This window comes from Syngnathus floridae, chromosome 3 (genome assembly GCF_059516105.1).
Source record: "Syngnathus floridae isolate MCC-2025c chromosome 3, RoL_Sflo_1.0, whole genome shotgun sequence".
NCBI lineage: Eukaryota > Metazoa > Chordata > Actinopteri > Syngnathiformes > Syngnathidae > Syngnathus > Syngnathus floridae.
The window spans coordinates 7,368,811-7,389,673 of record NC_142415.1 but is presented as its reverse complement, the minus strand read 5'-3'; the positions used below and the strand labels follow the sequence as shown (position 1 = coordinate 7,389,673).

The following is a 20,863-nucleotide window of genomic DNA, read 5'->3' as shown; positions in this document are numbered from 1 at the left end:
CTGGAAGCAGGGCTCATTGGCAAGTGTTGGTGGTGGGAGGGCTGCACCCATAGGGCCCAATCGGGCACAGCCCAAAGAGGCAACGTGGGTATCCCTCCCCATGGGCTCATCAAGGAGGTCATCATCAGTATCAGACTCATTATCAGTCGGTTGTGGTGTAGAAGGAGCTGAGCCGAAAGGTGAAAGTCTCGAGCTATTGGTCAATCTATGTTCCTAGCTTCACCTATGCTCATGACTGAAAGATGGATAGATGGATGGATCATATATGGTTTGAGCAACTATGCTGTAAATTGAACTCAGAATCATATCATGGCACACTTGTTCATCTCTATGAAACAATAAGTACTGTATTTTCTGGACTATAAGTCACAGTTTTTTTCCTAGTTTGGTCGGTGGTGGACTTATACTCTGGAGCAACATAGGTGTGAAATTATTAGCACATTACTATATAATTTCACGTTATTTTCACACTAAACCGCAAAAAGGCGCTCTAGGCCTGTGTTGATAATTGTTTCGATTAGTCTGACGCAAGCAACGTAGAAGAGGAAGTGCCGCATCTTCTACTTCCAGTGTTAGCGGAGTTGTTTAAAAGTGACACAGAGATCATTGCATTTAATGGTTTGGATTTACACGAATGGTTTGGTAAACTTGTTAGTATGTTATTTATGCTATAGTTATCTGAAGTACTCACGTGTTTATTATGTTAACATACCAGGCATGTTCTCAGTTCGTTGTTGATGTGTCATGTAACGTTAGCATACCATACAAATATTCAGCCTGTTGTTGCCTTTATTCTATTTTTATTTTAAATTGCCTTTGAAGAGGACATGTCTGTTCTTGTTGTTGGATTTTATCCAGTACATTTTCCCCAAAAATGTGACTTATACTCCAATGCAACTTATATATGTCTTTTCCTTCTTTATTATGTATTTTATGGCTGGTGGGACTTGTACTCCAGAGCGACTTATAGTCCGGAAAATACGGTAACCTAGTAACTCACAGAGTGATGGAGTGTTTGACCAAGGATGAGAACATACTACAAAGTACTTCAACGCATGCACAAATTGTCAGATAATAGTAACACATCAGTTCCAAACCTTTGTAATTTATTCATATACACAAAGTAAACACATGGAAACATTTTAGCCAATAGTTCTATAGTGCCTCATGCAAACATATGAATCCATATCAACAAATTCCGACAAATGTATCAGAATTTCCATCCATGTTTGCTGACAGCATTTGTGAGGCCTTTTATTAGCTCACTATGTTTTCTACCTTTTTCTGCTTCTTTTGTTGTATATTATGGCATGAACTTCGAGGGCTGTTTCAGGGGTGAAGGTCAGGTGGAATTCAAAGGGGTATTTATTTGTACCTGTGGTATGTGTTATATCATTAGCAACATCCATGCTATCCCTATAGCTCTTCAATTTGCAATTCTCCTTGGATTTTTCCTGTCTTCCTTTGCAATCCAAACAACTTACAATTACCCTCATAAATTTACTGGAAGAGCTTATTTGTTTGGTCACATAATATTCTATGTGTAATTTCTATATGACATTGTGCAACACAGTTGTATTAATCCTATATGGATTTTGAATATTCTTCCTTAAACCCCCATGCACAGCCAGGTTGCCAAACTTGCTACTTCTCTCTCAGCGGCGAGCAGGCACAGTTTAGTCCTTAACCTCACCTCACCCCTCCCCTCCATCCCCACTCCCCTATTGTGTTGGGCCATCTGCCATGTGACTTAGCAGCACAAATAAACAAGCAAGCTGTCGCTGATGTGCCCGCGCATACAATAGCAGTTATATGGAGCCGCTTGCCAGACTTTCTAAGCAAAACCTAAATCAAATGTGATAGACTAACGCTGTTGCGATGTGCATGCTGAGCCGTGTCCATACGGAATTCGTATGGACTGCAATCTACACCGACTACGGTGCGTAAGATGTACATGTCTGAAAATATGCACATTACAAAAAAAATGTCACACTTCCAAAACACGAGACTCCACACATAACGATTACAAATCACGAGTTTTGAATGAGCACGTGTGATGTGTAAAGTCAACACATCACACATGAACTGAAAATTGCCAGGAGAGACAAGAGACAATAAAAAACCTGCAAAACTTCAGCATAAGCAAACATGGTGGACAAAGAGGAGTCATTGGCAATAGTTTGTGTTTGTTTTTAGCGGAAAAGAGCAATATGTGTCGATAATGTGTACGTCAAAGGAGTGAAGACAGCGGCAGTATTGATTTTCTGTTGCCTCATGACTGTTTTGATTTTAAAACCCCCTCTGTGCTTCCTTGTCGCTTCACTTACTGACTGTGCTTGTTTATCCTTCTGCACCCGCTATAAGGTGCAAGTTCAATGACATCATAAATACAACACATTGTTGAACATATGGATTAAAAAAAGGTATATTCAGTGCTATCCCCACTTTTGATATCAAAAGGATGTCTTGACTTGTGTGCAGTCCAAATGGCTTTTTGAGTATTTAAGGTTGCCAATCTCTGTTCTAAAGCCATACTCCTCACACTCATATATTCAAACTTCACAATCCATCTTTTTGGAACAGAAATCAATACCAAAAACACAGACAGTAGCACATAATTAACATCTGTTTCCCCCCTGTAAGGATAAGATGATTGTCTTTGACTTGACAGGAAGATAAAATGAAGTATTGACCTGGATCAATACTACTAAAGTAAAGTGTGGACCTGTTTAATCGATGTAAGAACAGAGTGAATGAAAGATGTTTCCTGCTTGGGGACATGTCATGCACAAGGATGCACACATCTGTCCTCATCTTAGTGGTCAAAACCACACTTATCTCTCACCTTGTCAACATGTCAACTTGCGCCATCATATGCGGATGATGAGTTGAGAAAAGAAATAATCACAGGATTATTGTGTGTCCTGGATTAATTAACAGTACAGCAAGTCCACTGCAATCAGTAATGTGTTTGCGTCTCAAAGTTCTCCAAATGATCCAGATACCAATAAAAGCTAGCGCTCTTGGTTGCCTTGGTTCCATACACTCTTGGCTTTATTATCTTCTGACTCTGTCCATTGTACGTATCTTTTCCTCAGTCCACTTACCGTATTTACCGGACTATAAGGCGCACCTAAAAACCTAAAATTTTCTCAAAAGCCGACAGTGCGCCTTATAGTCCGGTGCGCCTTATATATGGACCAAATTCCTAAATTTAAAGTGTACCGAAGCATTGCTTCATGAAATCAATCATAAGTGGCCCGCTGAGGACTATGAATCATGAATCAAAAAGACTATGGATCATTATTTTGCGATTATAAAGTAATTTGTTGCGTCTGAAGTTGAAATAAAAAAGATAAAATGGAGAATGATTTTATTTGGATTAAAAATCTGACATGATGCATTAATGGTGCGCCTTATAGTCCAGTGCGCCTTATATAAGGACAAAGTTTTAAAGTGGGCCATTCATTGAAGGTGCGCCTTATACTCCAAAAAATACGGTACTTTAAGAGTAAACTACACTTCAGAAGTGTCGGGATCCTGGGGCAAAAACACAAAAGTACCTTCCAGCACTTTATTTGGCTTATGTGTTTATTTCTTTGGCTGGCAAAATAAGCTTTTGATTGGGGTAAGGAATGGATAGTGATTCATCTCCCCATAAAGCTTACTGTCAAGTATAATCATACTGCAAGTGTAGTTTATGAAGCAGACAAGAGCATGCAGATACTAACTTGCATGAATTTTGACAATGTGACATTCCTTTCCACCACGACTCACCTTGAACCACTAGACGGCCCTGAGCAGTCCTACGCACACGGGTCCCTGGTTTGTTCGCAGCACACACATAAACTCCTGAGTGCTGCACGCCGACATCAGAAATCATCAAGTTTCCGGTGCCAAGTACTTGGATACCCTCCACACCGATGGGACGTCCATCTTAAAAAGAGAAAAGGAAAGCAAGCAGATATTTGAGAAGACACGGTGTTTCATAAATGACCTTTGCCAACGGTGCTTTGTTTTAATCAGCATGGGCTATACTGCTGTTTGATCAACCTTAAGTGTTCATCTTCTTTATTATAATATATTTCAATATTTATGAAGCTAAGTTTCCAAATAGAATTTTAGAATAGATATAGCTTACATACAATATCTGTCAAATCAGAATGATCTTGTGTTGTTTATTTTCATTTAACATGGACAGTCAAAATACAATTTTCAACAAGTTTCTACATTTTAGATTCTCTTAATGTTTATACCTTCACGAATGCTATACTCGCTGAGTGCCCTTCACTTATTATGTTATGACAAATCTTCAGCAACTTGTCTTATACAATTCAAGGATGCAACTGCTCGTGGCTGCAGTGCTTTTTTTTTCTTTGAATGTACAGTAGTTGAGAACATACAGGTGATGTTTAGATAATGTGTAGATAATCAAACATTCACATTCTATAAATTCTTAGTTTTGGATGGACTAAAAAGAGTCAAGAGCTATAAGAAGAAACCACTTTTCAAATGCTATTTAGTTAGTTTATGTTTAATCTCCTTCTTTCATGTATCTCCAAATTACTTGAGGTATTCAACCTTTGTTTTTGCAACAACAAAGAGCATGTGGTTAATAAATGATGTAGACATACAGATTTTAGCTACAGTGATGACACTTCCAACTGCAATTTCTACTCCTAATATCTTTGCTTCGAATAGACAGCCGCTCTTGCTGTACCTACATGATAAGCAATCACTTTTGTCTGCTCCCTATCTGCAGTCCCCACTCCAACAATGACTTGTGCCTGTCTCTGATATTAGCAATGGGGCAAAGTCAAAGGGGACCTATTCAATCCCTTTTCAGAGTGAAATTCTGCAGCCTGTACAGTCCGCATACAAATGTGTAAAAAGTCTATTTAACTGTTTGACTGACATTCAAACTTGTGGCCCATTTCAAAGAGAGGTCACACAGAAACTTTGTCATCTTGTAATGTAAGGTTATGTCAAAAAATAAGTGGGTAGCATGATGGGCCCAGTGGTCAGCACGTCTGCCTCACAGTCAAGATGTCCTGGGTTTTAAATTGTGATCCAAGCCCTATTGTGTGGACTTTGCCTTTTCCCACTGTGGTCGTATGGGTTGCCTTTGGACAGATGACTCCAAATTGCTAGGTCGAAAGTCTCTAAATTGATCATAGCTGTGTATGTGTGAAATTTTGTTTGCCTACAAGTGCACTTCAGGTGACTGGCAGCTCACCTGTGGCCCATATAAGAACAAGATACATAGAAAAAGGACGTACTGATAGTTAAAATAAATGTAAACCTTACAATACCAACCAACTGGCTGACCAAAACATTAAGCATTAGCACAATAATGAAATAAAGATGTTGATAATCTTCATTATTGACAAAAAATTATAACATCTTTGTGTTTTGTGAGGTCCGACAATGCTCAAATTGGAGCTAAATAAAATGATTATAATATAAATAGCAGCTAGCTTGAACGGTGCTGGGGCAAACCCTGCAGTGCCTGGCATTATAGTGTGCTTATTGTAGGTTTCTGTCATAATTAACTCCCCGCAATTACCCGCTAGACCGCAAATATCAATCCAGCTTTGTCTAAACAATAGTGGATTTATTCTTTCTGCCCCTATTACGGCAAAATTTCTTATTCTCGCGTTGGCACAGCCAAGAACTAATTCACTTAGTGTCAGAAAAGAGAAAGCTGGAGCTCACAGGGTGTGGCGCAGCTCAATGAATAGGAACAAAAAAACTCCAGCAGTAAGCAATGAACATTGTGAAACTATTAGCTTCATTATGCCTCTTTGAAGTAATTTAATCAGTACAAATCCTAACGTGTAGCGTAAGATTGAAGTGTCAATGTGATTATTCTTCAACTGTTAATGGGAGGGGCTCCAGGTTATACTTGGAGCAACGAATAAGTTTTGATAATAGGTAAGGAAAACAGATGTCATATTGAAAAAGTGATCAGGACAGATTTGAGTAAAAGTCAAGAAATACAATGATCTCCTCTGTTTCCAGCGAGCTTCATGAAGAGATGAACCATGTACTTATCAACAACACCATGTTTACTATATACAGCCCTTAAGTCTCATGTTGTCCCATTGCATCACATATAGTACGCAACAGGTTACACTGAAACAACACGCGTGTATTAAAAGACAACCCATGACGAAACAAAGCGGAGTGGTTGTGAGAATACCAATGTAGATGCATAACCCACGCTGATATAGCATGCATGACTGGGCAATTTGATAGTCTGCACATCAGTGACATCCAGAATAACATAAAAAAAGATACAACTGAAAAAACATAATCTGATTTAATCTTGTCTTTTCATTACCAAGCCTGCTCCAAGACACAATGGGGCGAGGGTATCCAGTGGCGACACATTCCAAAATGGCCGTTTGGTGAACAGTAAGGGTGAGATTTTCTGGACCAACTAGGATCATTGGTTCTTTGTAAACAGATGACTGGGAGCCTGGAAAAAGAAAGGTGGATATTTAAGATAGGAAAGGGAATGATGGATGGCATCCTTTAATTGGATTTCTCTACAGTTCCTCAGAACAATATACTCTATCTCTTGGATCTGACAGATAAACAGTAGGTTTGGAAAATCTTGGTAACTATACTGTAATGGTGACAAGTACAACAAGGAATCAGGACACAGAAGGCATGATTATACAGTAAAGCGAGTCAATAGTTTGTCCCACAGGGAGAATATGAAAATGCTCATGGTATGCTGCTATTAAAGTTGTGAAACAACCTGAAACAGAAAGAAGGGCCTCAGCACTGTGTTTCACTCCTGCACTGTTATGAGCCACACAGCAAAATTTTCCACTGTCCTCCTCGCGCACTCCTGTAATCTGCAGAACACCTGTAGGCAGCAGAGTGTACCTACAAGAAAAAAGAAGGTGCAAATTATTATTCACGATAGCATTTTTATGGACCATATTCTTATGGATCTATAAAGCCAAATTATCTAAGGTGTCTTTGTTAACTTAGTGGCCTCAGGTCTTATTATTTTCTGCTGTTTGCAAATGGTGTGATCTTCAGTGTTTATGTGCTTTGGCTTTTAGGTTCTTCATCATTCTTAAGTGTCTCTTTCACACAGGCATTAAGAAGGAGACTGACAGGAGGATTGGTGTCACACTATTGGACCGTGGTGGTGAAGAGAGTTCAGGCAAGCAGCCAAGCTCTCGATTTATCTAGCCCACTTACGTTCCCATTCTCTCCTATGAGCATATAAGAGTAATGAGGTCTCAAAGAATGCTGTTAAGCAGTGGACCCCCCCAACACACACACACACACACACACACACATACACACACAGGTATTGTAAGGTGAGGCTCTTCACCGTCTGGGAGGGACTCAAAGTCGAGACACTTACTCCTCCAAGTTAGTTATGAATGACTCCAGGACATTTCCCAGGTGAGGTCTTCCAGGCAAGTCCAACCCAGAAGGAAGAGGGAGCCTCAGACCTTATACACACTGTAGGGACTACGACTATGACTCATAGTTGGCTTGGGAATGCCTCTTAGAGACAATGGGAGGTCCGAGTGATTGATAATATCTGACATCATCATGTTTTTATTACTTTGGTACACTTGAAAGTAACAAAGGGACATCATAACTAATGTGTCACAACATATTGCAATTCAGACCTCTTGTCCTTGGTGTCAACAGGGCGCCCGTTTTTTTCCCAGCTGATAAGAGGCTCTGGCAGGCCATGGATTTGGCACTGGAATCTGGCCACACCAGACTCCTCAGCATGCACTGGCTCTGGTTGGACATGGAAGTCCGCCATGGCTATGGGAAAGGAAGAAGAGGAGATGTTTACAGGATATTTAGTTACTTGTTTGTTAACACACGGGGTGGAATAAACAAAGGTAAGGCACAGAGCTATGTACATATAAGGTCAACGTTTCTTCTGTGTTGTTTTGATCTTTAATTGACACATGCTTCAAAATCGGTTCACTCGGACGTCCAAACAAGCCCTCAATTTGAAAATGAATACTGTAGCTACTCTGCGGTAATATATGAGGTCCGAGCTTTAATTTAGACATGTGTGCCATTTTTTGCAAAACCCTAATGAGCGGATTTGAATTTGACGCTGTTGTGACGTCGAATCAAGGTAAGCGCCTGGGTGGAGGGAAAAGAGGATTAGGTTGAGAAATCAGGTTTTTGGTGTTGTTAGTTTGGTATTATGTGACCCATTCTGCATGCATTAATGAGAATGCTGATGGACCACCTCGTCATCTTTTCAATGTCTGGTCAGTGGTCTGTGTCTTTGTACCCTCAAGACATCTACTCAATCAATTTGATACAAAATACATTTGCAACTGATAATGGATATGAATCAATTTGTGTGTTTGGTGTTTCCATCAAGAAATGCTGATACATTTTCACTTCTCCAATCAGGTTGGTGTTTTGCGTGCGCATTGTTTAACTTTTGACTGTTGGTTACAGTTCTTAGAATCTGAATTCCGTTAGAGATTTAATACTCAACAGAGATTAACATTTGAGGGAATTATTAATGAACAAGAAGCTAATATTTAACCTAAATGTACATTGTGTGCAGAGTGTTCATGCATTTGACAGAAACTATTCGGAGCAAAGACATCCTTTTCCAAGAACGTTCAGAAGAACAAGAAAGAACTATGCTTTATAAGATATACAGTATATTTCCTACAGTGGCTGAAAACACATTGTAACCAACAATTCTAGGGGGAGCCTGGGAGCCAAACAAAAGCCCAATTATTCTTTACCACTGCTTCAAAGCAGTGTGGCCTTTATGAGGTGCATGCAACCACAAGGTGTAGCCCCTCACGAAAGCTAAAGGCTTGGCATGGGAGAATACACTTTTAAAACGTCTGTGAGATACACACACACACACACACACACACACATATATAACACAATAATTAAACATCGACTCTAATTGTAGACGAGCCACACTGTCCGGTTGCTGAAGGTGATCTCTGTTTACATTCGTGAAAGACATATGGATTTCCTGATATATGTTACTATTTTGTATGGAAGGTCAGGCAGATTTTTAAAAAAAATTATGCAAACATTGACTAGGATGACATATCCATCAATATCCACGTACAGAGTTCACTTCAGCTACACGTCACATATCAACAACAAAGGATTCATACGCAAACTCAATTAGGGAGAGGTCCTCGTCATTCACAATGTTCTCTCCTTCTCCAACCCACGTGGATTCATTTAATGTCAAACTTAATTAACTTGGACGAGAGTGTACTTAGCCAAACATAGTTAATATTCAACAAAAGAAGATGCCCTATTATTTCTAGACCTACTGGTATTTCAACCTTAGCTTGCATTAATTCATTATTCAGAGAAGGGTCAATTGGAAAGCAGTATGCAGCAATAGAAGGCTTTCTTTAGAATGACAACTTGTTCCGATGTGCATCCTTACACTGTCAAGTGTATTTATGCATTGTGTCTTACTTATATTGCTCACACACCTTAATTGTGTCTTTCTTCTTCTAATTACAATGGATGTTATTACATTTCATTATGTGTTTTTGGTCTTTTTGCTTTTTTATTTTTCAGTGTTAGTGGTTTCACTCATTCACTCACAGCACATCCTCAATGGTTTAGTTTGGCGTGTTTGTGAATTTGGTAGACAAGCTATGCCTCACTGGGCGTTTCTGATCCGTCCTTGTTGTGTATTTTCTAAGAGGCGTGGGTCCGTGCCGGCGCCCGTCCGGACCGGCCGCCGGGCAAAGCTGGGTGGTGATAGGAAATGACTCTTCATGACACAGGCATCTTGGAATGAAAAAAGATGGTATTCCTGCTCATTCTGATGTCTCATTACCTCGCGTCCGTGCATCTCGGTCTTCTCACTCGAGTCTCTTGTCTGCTCCCGTGACCCTCTGCTTTAGGGTCCGGCTTGAATATGCACATAAAAAAAAATAACTAATCGCTAATGCCTCTATGGGCTCTGTCCTTCTTGAGGTAAATGGTCACAATAGGGGGCAATTACCTTCATCAGGAACCGATAACACCTTCAAGCAACCATAAACTGGGTTGGGGACATTTGTCTTCTCTCCTTGCAAAGCACCAAGATCGGTTTCCTTATGAGAATTGCGTTTCGACCGCCCTGATTTTGATGCAAATGAGGGACACCGCAGAAATTGGCTATGAAAAGTCTACGTTCATTCCACCACAACATACGAAGGTGTGAAACTCTACCTTGTCGGGCAAAATACAGAAAAAATGAAAACTCCTCCCATGTGCACAGTCTGACTGTGCTTTGCCCTAGACTTGCACCCAGAACAAAAGTAGGGCCATTGTTATTACTGCGATTTCACTTTATTAATGTTGTGAAATCAATGCAACCCTTAGACTTGAATATACATGTTTTTTATTTCCAATGTGTGAATGTGAGCAAAAGCCAATACAGTGTGTAATATACTGAATTGTTTTAGAGCGCAAGTGCACTGCAGCATTGAATTAAAGCCCCAAAGGCATCACTGCTGCTAATGATGTTGCAGAGGTTAGGTGTGGGCCTTGCGAAAATCTTTCCGAACACAATTCACACAAATGAGAAACTCGGGGTGACAAATAGCTCCTCAACTTAAAGACACAAAAACAAGCACTCGTACAGACCGTAAAGTCTTTGCTCACGTGAAAGAAAAGACTAAATAATAAGACAACAAATGCTTGCGTTTAACGATTTGGCGTGTTGATCTTGCTGACATTACTGGACCTCATCCCATCATGCATAAAACATGAGCCCAGCCCCTGCCACTATTGACACACGAGTCAGAAACCTAATAGAATAATCACAATAAGGTTACATGTAAACGAAGCCAGAATGAAGCATCTGCAACTTCAAGCACATATATTGTTCTCTGCATTGCATCTTTCTGAGTGGTGTTTAGAATATTTGGGTGTTTGTGTGATGCGCTCCATGCAAAACTCAAGGTAACAAATGAAAGAGCTCCAAAGTATGGAATAAAATGCTGATCACAACATGTTAAAAACAATATAATTAAATTGGTATCAATGATAATGATGATAAGGAAATAGTATAAAGAACGAGAAAATGCAATTCTGGAGAAATTGCGTGTGAAGGCAAAGAAGCTGAATAGATATTTGGGGAATGCTATGTTTAAAGTTGGAACGGGTGGAATTAGTTGAAAAATGTAGAAATTAGAAGGGGAAAACAAAAATTTTGGAAAATATGGCTTGAATTTCAAAATTGAAAATTTAGAATTTTTGGTAAGTGAGAAAATGTGGAATAGGTAGGCAAAAGATGAACATTTGAAAGTTGGAACGGGTTGAACTGGTCAAAAAAATGTAGAAATTGGAAGGGAAAAACAAAATTTTGGAAAATTTGGCGTGAATTTCAAAATTGAACATTTTGAATTTTTGGAAAGTGGGAAATTGTGGAATAGGTAGGCAAAAGATGAACAGTTTAAAGTTAGAATGGGTTGAATCGGTTGAAAACTAGAAATTAGAAGTGAAAATGAAATTTTGTGAAATTTTACAGAAATTTTAAACGTGAAAACGTGAAATTGTTGAATTTGGCAATTTTGGGAATGTCGAAAATCTTCCCCAATGTGAATTGAATGTGCTAAATGATGTGAATTTCAAGTCGGAACGCCTTAAATGTGAAATGTTGAATGTGCCATTAAGAATGAATGGGGAAACATTTGCCGGAAATCTGTGAATTTTGAAAAAACTGAAAATTTTTGGAATGAAAAAAATGCAAGCGCCCCTCGTGTGAATATTTGGAATACGTCAAAAGTGGAATGGACTGAATTGGATGAATTATGTGGAAGTAGTAGAAGAACAAAAAAGTGAGGAGAATAAAATAGAAGAAGCGGAAGAATAAAGTGAATGGTGTAGAATAATCGTCTTCACACTAATGAATATATAATTCCAAGTGTAGGAATACTTGGTCTGTAAGTGATTATTGGATTTGAGAGCCAAGGGGATTACACAGACACTACTGTAATAGTGTACTACTGACACTATTCTTATGAAGGCGTCAAATTTATTTTGTACACAAACGCCAATAATGGCAAAATCAGATTCCGCTGAATTCAAAATTCGAGCTAAATCCTGAGCCGCTGGCACATGAGTTGTCAGCATACTACACAAGAAGGCAGCCTACCTGAGCATCAAATGATCTTTTATGTGTGAGTCTGAACATAGCTCATGAGGGCACAGTTCAGTCAGTGGTGAAGGATTAACTGAACATGTATGGTGGTCTTTTGGGGCTTTTTGGTCTTATTTCTGACATTTACTCCCACGTGTATATGAGAAGGGACGTGAGAATAAAAGCAATAAGCAGCAAGACTCATTCAAAGCAGTAAGCTTCACCACACATCCTCACTTGTAATCCTAAAATATTTTTAATCATTGTGTGACAAGTAAAATTTCAAATTGAATTTTTAATTTATAAATATATATTTAAAAAGCTGTGATCACGTGAATGCTGCACACTTTGTGTTGGCATTGAATACAATGCAGCACTGATCCCTACCTGAAGCACCAACATAAATCCTCACCCAATTATTGAATGTTATAATGTCCTCACCCAAGCTAACGTTGCCATTCACCCCCCCCCCCCACGCCAACACCATCCTCATCATTTCAACCGTTTGCATACCCCACCCCCACGAGTCCGTTCAAGCTTGTGATATCATTAAGTGCATGTTGTTTCAGTAGCAGGGTTGATTGCTCCACACCCCTGCCCCCTACCTTGGTAAGACAGTAAACTAGAGATGAAGCCATAAATAACGCAAATATTTCACTGTGTCCCTCTGATGCAGGAAGCTCACACTTGAACTGCTTTTAAATAGGTGTCCCTGAAATAGCAGCATCTGTGGCAGAGGTGGCATTTTAATGCAGATGTGATATTTTATTGTCTTTGTGCCCCTCTAGCTTCTCTGCGCCCTACCTTTTCAGCATTCAAGTCTGGCTGATCAATCTGCTGCTTCCTGATGCGTGATGCTTATCACCTATGACTGAATGAGTTGCACGTGTGGGCTTTCTTTGTGTGATACATATTCATTTCCACATTTAATGATATACCATATCAATATCCTCCAGAGACAGTCCCTGTATTGCAAAAAGAATATCGTGTGCCACATTAAGTTAGGTTACCGTGGTTTTCACACTATAAGGCACACTGGATTACAAAGTGCACCTTCAATGAATGGCCCATTTTAAAACTTTGTCCATATATAAGGCGAACCGGATTATAAGGCGCACCTTCAATGAAGGGACCATTTTAAAACTTTGTCCATATATAAGATATATACATTTGGCCCGCGGGCCGGACTTTGGACACGCCTGCTGTGGTGGCTCAATATTGGTCCATATATAAGGCGCACCTGATTATAAGGCGCACTGTCGGGTTTTTGAGAAAATTGGAGGTTTTTAGGTGCACCTTATAGTGTAGAAAAAACGGTAATTAGGTTTTAGTGATAAACACACACACACACGCACGCACGCACACACACACATTTATGTACATTGCCTATTTCATTACAAAACTGTGATATTAATCACAGCATAGCCTGCCAGCACTCTATAGAAGCTCACTTGTTTGTGTGTCATTGTTTTATGGACTATATGTATGTGTCAAATGTCACAGCAATGCACCCAAAAGCGGAATGCAACATAAATATATAACGTCTATGATTCAGCTATGGGTCATGAGTCAGCAGACAAGGCTGCGAGGAGCATGCAATTCTAGCGAGAATCAGTCAATGCAATCATGCAAACCATGTTTGACACAGTTAACAGCATGAGGAAGCAAATACAGAGTGAATGTCACATACACGTTCTGTCATTTTGAGTTAACAATCTGACTTTTCACAACTTTCTTCCTATGCTTTACATGTCACAGGCTGACTATGTATTTGGATTCCTCCACTCATTGCCAAACAGGACACATCTTCGACTCAATTTTCCTGTCAAATGACAAAATGCCTACACTTACTGTAATTGGCTTTTCTGGATGTGTCACTCACTGGTTTGCATTTGGCTTCCCAGTGGTGTGACTATTTTTATTCTGGTGTGTGGATCAATACGGTGGAGCTTGTGCACAAAGTTAAATATAGTAAGATGGATGGATGCGATTAAGGCTCTCTGCAGGAAAGTGGTGGGAGCAGAGTTATCAGTCAAAAAATATTTAATCTTTTTTCCTTTATTTCACTAAACAAGTCAATGAAAGGTTGACCCTTGTTTTTCTGAACATGAAACTTGCTCTGCCCTTTTTTGTGCTCATTTATTGCCAGCAGCGATAACACAATATCAGTGAAGACTGAGGAGTTCTTTTGAAGAGCGTCACTGTCAGTTGGAATTTTTTTATGTCCGAATTTGGACAACTTGATATTTATTCTATGCGTCTATGCTATTGTTCAGTCTCTTATTTTTCCAATTTAATGAAGTGGCGAAAATGGTGAGATCTCCTTGACAATAGTCGTATAAAAATAGTAATATTGTACAATGTTTAATAAGAAATCTATATACTAAACGTGTGATTAATAGTTTTAATGAACAGTAGAAATCATGCGACAAATGAATGATAGGTACGGATAAATATATTCCCAAAATCTGACGGAAGCATCCGAAAGACTAAACTGGCATCCTCTGATATGATGTCACTATCCATCATAGCGGATGGTCGCTCTCTGAAGTTACCTTGTCAAATGCACATGCAAATTACAACCTGCTGTTACATGATAACGACAAACAAGTCTGCAGCACACCTTTTTGTTCTGTGTGTTTATATGAAAGGTATACAAAGCTTATCGTTCCTGCGTTTTCTGGAATGCATTTTAGCGAAAATGACATTTGATGTCTCATTCTGGCAATGCCTTGCTGTGCAGGCACCACATTAATTATAGCACACCTGTTAGAGAAGCCCAAACTATCTGCTGCTGACAGCAGATGAGCAAGGTCACACTCCTTCATATTCCGAACCTACAGGCAGCAATATCATTTGCTGGAGACGATTGCTTTTCCTTTTTGATGATCTACTGTCATGCTGTGCGTGGCACAGCTGTAAGCGATGCAATAATCTGGGAGTGTTTATCAGCTGATATACCTTCACCTTTAAAATGCCCGTTCGAACACGGTAAAATGGCCTCTGCGAATTAAATAGGGGTTTGCATGAGGAAAAATACATATATGCTGGCCATGGTGATGCGCCAGATTCAAAGATTACACTGCACAAGTGTTTTACATTTTCTTTTCGTAGCGGAAGAATAGAAAAGACGCGAGGAGTGTTGTGTTGTTCACTAACGACTTATTCAAATGATCAAATCCTACCTGAATGTTCACTTTCTAAACTATTTTTTTTCCTCGTTTTAGTTAAGCTTACTTGCAAACGTGTGGTGCTAAAGTGATGGGGGACTGCTTTCCTCGAATGAAACTAATTTCTGTCTCTTATTAAAAAATGTGAACGAGCCAAATAAACAGAATATGGTGGTTAACTGGTTAACACGGTTGCCTCACAGTTCTGAGGTGCAGGGTTGGGTTCCGGATGCGGCCTTTCTGTGTGGAGTTTGCATGTTCTCCCCATGCCTGAGTGTGTTTCCTTCCATTCCAAAGACATGAATGGTAGGCTGATTGTCCATGTGATTGTGAATTTGAAAGGTTATTTATCTATGTGTTCCCTGCGATTGGCTGGCTACCAGTTCGGGGTGTACCCCGCCGACCGACACAAAAACAGCTGAGATAGGCTCCGGTATACCCGCGACCTTTCTAAGGAGTGGTTCGGAAGAAGAATGAATGTTTCATCCATTGAAAACTGTTGTCGGTGGCAAAAGAAGAGATGACGTCATCCCTTTTTGCATTAAGTGTTTACAATAGTCATGCAGAGAGAGTGAAACTTTCGGACGCTACGTAGCGTAGCAACAGAGCTATCTCAATGTAAAGGACGCCAGCTACGTAAGTGTGTGTTGATAAAACATCACTCCTCAGAACCTTCAAAGCCACCCACCTAGTTTGCATGGGGCATTTTTTTGCAGATTCTCCACTAATTTTTGACTGTTCTGAGAAGTTCAGTTCCGAATTGTCATCTGATGTCAGCCTTTTAGTTTTGTTGAGCTCAGCACGGTCTACACCGCAGATGACTAACACGCTCTACATGTATTGATTGGTTTTCATCGTATAACTGTCCAGTTTACAGTCATTGTGGATGACAAATGGTCTTTGCGTTTCTGCCACAAGCCTCTTGCAGAGGTACTTTGACCTTTTGAAATGCCAACATGTTTTCTTACTCACAAGTTCAACATCAACACAGTTTGGACATCTGCTGTTGTGGAGTTGTTGTTTTTTTTAGAGTGGGGGAGGGGTGATGATCAGTCAAAGCAAAACAAAAAGGTTTTGCCTGCCAAGAAGATTATCGTGGAAGAAAAACTCAAACAGCATAATGACACACTGTGTATTATATCCCTATACAGATGCAGCAAGCCACCATTAATTAGTAGCAAAGTAATTGAAGGAAGGAAATGAAAGCTATTATGTTTACACAATGATGGGAAAGGTACTGTTTAGTCGCCCTGCTCACCACCCTGCCATGTCTCCATCTCAGGGACAAAGAGCGGGCCGCTGCTATGCCTCCATCACCCCCCTTCCTCCTGCGCCATCTCAAGCCCCCTTCAGTACACACCGCACCCCATTGTCCGTCCGGCCGCTGCTCCTCCCACTGCAGCACCCCGAGCCCCTGAACACTGCCCTGCCCTGGTAGCCCCAAATCTCTCCACTAAGCCTCCTGCACTTACTGCAGCTTGCAGGCCTAATTATAGAGAGAAGCATTAAAGCACAGCAGATGCTGAAAATTAAGGGATTATTTAAATGATTCCCAGTCACAACTTGGATGAGATCAGAGATGAGTAAAATGCATTGTGTGTGTGTGTGTGTTTGTGTGTGTGTGTGTGTGTGTGTGTGTGTGTGTGTGTGTGTGTGTGTGTGTGTGTGTGTGTGTGTGTGTGTGTGTGTGTGTGTGTGAGCGTGTGCGTGCATGCGTGTGTGTGTGTGAGCGTGTGCGTGCATGCGTGTGTGTGTTAGTGGACAAACCTCTGCCATAAAAAAAAGCTTTTAGTTTGAGAGCTCACAATTTGAGTCATTGTCGGCAACTTTGCAGATAAAAAGAAAACAAGTGTTCTCACAGAGAACAAAGAGCGGATTTGATTTGATGGGTTAGAACAATATAAAGAGAATGTTTTGTATCATTAAAGGCCTAGCCAGGTTTAAAATAGCATAATCATTACACAACTTGAAAGATTCTCCCCTGATCGTCAGAGAGATGGCACAAATGGGCTCAAATGGACACAAAGAGACACATCTATCTCGCCTCCAGGGATGTTAGGTACAACACTAGCGAGCCACAAATCCTGTCAAATGTCTTGTGTAGTGTTGAACAAAGACACCCTCTGCTTCAACATGCAAGCTGGTTTAAGCCTTTTTCTTTCTGTGCTCAGCATCATTGAGCATCTTATGGGGATTGTGTGACATGTCCTCCTCTGGACACACCCACATTAAGTCTGTTCTTATGAAGAATCTCCGACGATCATGCTGAATAACAGCCATGCAGAAAAAACTACATGGAGGCAAACAGAGTCGCTCTGTGCTTTTTATCGTTGGATCTGGAGAACACATATTCTTAGATGTAGTAGTTTTCCATTTCTGCTACCTGCTTCTTCCTCTTGGGACTCAGGGTTCCTCCCATTCTCGATGTGAGAGTGCGTGAAACAAGAGGATTTGGAGATAAAGACATCTCAGTGTATACTCTCCTCTTACTGAAGCCTGGAATCCGCTACTTGAAAGAATTAGATCTTCTCTTAGCTCACCCCCTACTACTCCGCTGCCAAATGAACGTCTTAGGATGATGCACGTGAGATAGCTGCCACAGACTGCCATGTCCCATTTAAAGCTACATTAACCTATCGTAGGCTCTGGAGGTATTACATTCCAGCAAAATTATGAGAGGAGGTAGTCCAGTCACAAACTGTGATCTTTCATGGACCAGTTTTTATTATGTTATTGTCAAATACAAATTGGGTGTTTTGCTTTCTAGAATCTATGCTGTATTTTTGAAAGTATAATGAGCCTCAACAAAGAAATGACTGCATTTGTTTGCAAGATTGTTGCTGGAAACGCTGGGATATCCTCACAGCGCCATTAACTACAATGCCCATAGGCCACATAACTAATTAATATTGCCAATACCTCAGCATTGCAATGGCCTGCTTTAGAATTCAAATGAGATGGCGCCCCTATCATCCTACCTGCATATATGAACTCTTAGTCACATAAATCACATGCGGCCTTTTATTCCACTCGTTCACTGCACATTCACTACACAAAAGAAAAGCCCTAAATGTGTTGTTTTGACTGGAGAAACTTGAAATATTTGAAAATGTTCAGCAGCTCTCGGGGTGAAATACAGTTTATATTGAAATGGAAATGCCATAACATTCTTCTTTGCATTGTGAAGCAAGAAATAAGTGCGGTCCACAGACGGTCGCGGTTGTGAATAACAACCTGGACCCACATTAGGCAACACAAATCTTCTCGGTGTAACGCTCATTACTTCCCCCTCATTAGAGGACAACTGTTGGGTTGTAAGGCAGTTCTGAGGGGGCCAGGATGGTTTCCCTCTTGAAGGCTCTTGCCTTTTGGATTCCTGTTTCGATGTAATTTTGGATATGATATGAAATTCAAATTTGACGAATCCACTTGCTACACGTGTGCGTTTAATTTTTCTATAGTGGCCATTATTTAAAGTTGTTTGGGATGTCACAGGGACTTGATTGAGGCTGAAAGTATGACCCCACATCTGGCACTCTCATGGGATATGTAAACGAGGTAGGGCGGGCCAGACCCGTGCGCTCCACTGCGTCTCACAGAACGGTGAAAACAGGCCTTCACAAATGCCTGAAACGGCCGTGTAAATCTCACCCTTTCTGCATCCCGGCCCCCTTCATCTGCCCCCGGTAATTGTCAAAGGAGGGAAATCTGCTGTTCCTCAGCTGTGTGGTTCCCTTTGGGAACTGAACTCGGGGTCCTTAATGGCTCACAAATTTATCCCATCACATGAAAAAAAAGCAGTTCTGCAAAAATGTACATAGAGGTTAGCATAAACTCTAATTGTTGCTGAACATACAGTTTAATGTTTGCAACTTAATCAACCTTAAGTGTGCAGGATGAGCTGTCTCAGAAGAGGTGACCAACCTCAGTTATGTGGATTATACAAAGCATGCGTGCCAACTGAGGACATGATGGGAGAAGAAGCTGCTGCCTCAAACATCAACACGGTCACAACTGGAGGTGGAAAGGCTCCAAAAAGGCTCACCCCCAAATACAACACAGCCACTGGTATGCAAATCATATCATATATATAATCCACAATCCAGGTAGCATTTTAATGTCATCATTTGAGCAGCATCTTTTTTTATCCACTGTACATTACATAATTATTGGGGGACCATAAATTCTCACTGATTGATCTTAAATTGGAAAAAGATATATTTTTAATCTCTTCATGTATTGATATTATTCCAAATGACATTTTTGTACTGCCTGAACCATCTCATCACGTTTTTTAAGATCCAAAATAGAAACAGTATATTTGTGGGTGACTATAATTAAAAAATGATATTGATATGAGGAAAAATCTGCTTAGAACAACTAAACATTATATATGTTTAATATGTACATTGTTGGATTTTTATTGTTTACTTCCCTGTTGTCATGCATCGATATTGTCACTAGTTACAGAGGGTGCAATTATTTGCTTATCAGTACATGTGGCATGTGCAGTGAATACAAATATGCTCATATTGGCTATGTATTGTTTTTAACATACATTTAAATGGAATATATATATAAGCATTAAATCTGATTTTTACAAGGTAAATTCAGCCTAATATTTTGTCCCACTCATGTAGGTCAATGAAAAAAGAGACACGGCTCTCGGGAATTTTTGCGCGGTTGTACATCACTGTAAACAATAACAAAATAATACTGTTATTATTTATACAGCATTTTATGAACAACCACAACTGTAATGACGTGCTTTACAGAAAATATAGAAGGAAGTAATGAAAATAAAAATTATATCATTAAACCCAGAATGCGTGGACACACTTCTTCACGTCAGACAGCAATGGTGGACAGACATGCATACATTAAATGACATGCACAAAAATGAGTTTCTCTCCTGCTTGCATGCATGCGCACACGTTCAATCTCTCATAGCCAACCTTGCCCCATCAGCTCAACTGACAGCAGTAATGAGTTTCTTCTCTGAGTAAGCCAACTGGCAACCACTCAAGGGAATTTTTCGGGCTGAATAGCACCCATTAATCACAATCCCAGGCAACGCTATGACATCACGTGTGGGGCAAACAGAGATGCGTTGATTGGTAGCGATGAGGGCGGGCAGGGGATTACCCCATAGTAAAAAGAATGATCTGAGAGAGCATTGAGAAAGAACGTAAACACTGCTTTTTAATACTGAGAGTTGTGCATTTAAAGTAATATTACTGTGTTTCCGCTAGTTTTTCTTTTTAAATTCTTGTGCATCTTTTTATGGTACGTCAGAGCATTGCCATTGCAATAAAACATGACATAAAACAAAATGGGTGAACATCTCCGATCGTGTTGCGCCGATGTCATCATTAATAATAAAAGCTACTCTTGTATACTAACCTCGATTCTATTCTATCATACTCGGGGGGCTTATTTTCCATGCACCTGTGAATAAAAGGATGTCTGCCTGTTATGTAATATCATGCATTTATTAGCACAGGAATGCAATTCATGATTATAGATAAAGTCAGATGAAGTGACAAAACATAAA

General features: G+C 40.0%; 1 protein-coding gene across 2 annotated transcripts in view; it reads right to left on the bottom strand.

Annotated features, from left to right (window-relative positions):
• igdcc3 (immunoglobulin superfamily, DCC subclass, member 3) overlaps nucleotides 1-20,863 on the bottom strand; it is a 51,551-nt gene that overhangs the window by 13,900 nt on the left and 16,788 nt on the right. For both annotated transcript variants that reach the window (XM_088371874.1, XM_088371875.1), the window contains exons 3-6: nucleotides 7,665-7,809; nucleotides 6,767-6,897; nucleotides 6,344-6,481; nucleotides 3,778-3,936 (exon numbers count right to left, since the gene is read on the bottom strand). In XM_088371874.1, coding sequence (XP_088228000.1) covers nucleotides 3,778-3,936; nucleotides 6,344-6,481; nucleotides 6,767-6,897; nucleotides 7,665-7,809 — 573 coding nt within the window. The remainder of the gene's footprint in view (nucleotides 1-3,777; nucleotides 3,937-6,343; nucleotides 6,482-6,766; nucleotides 6,898-7,664; nucleotides 7,810-20,863) is intronic.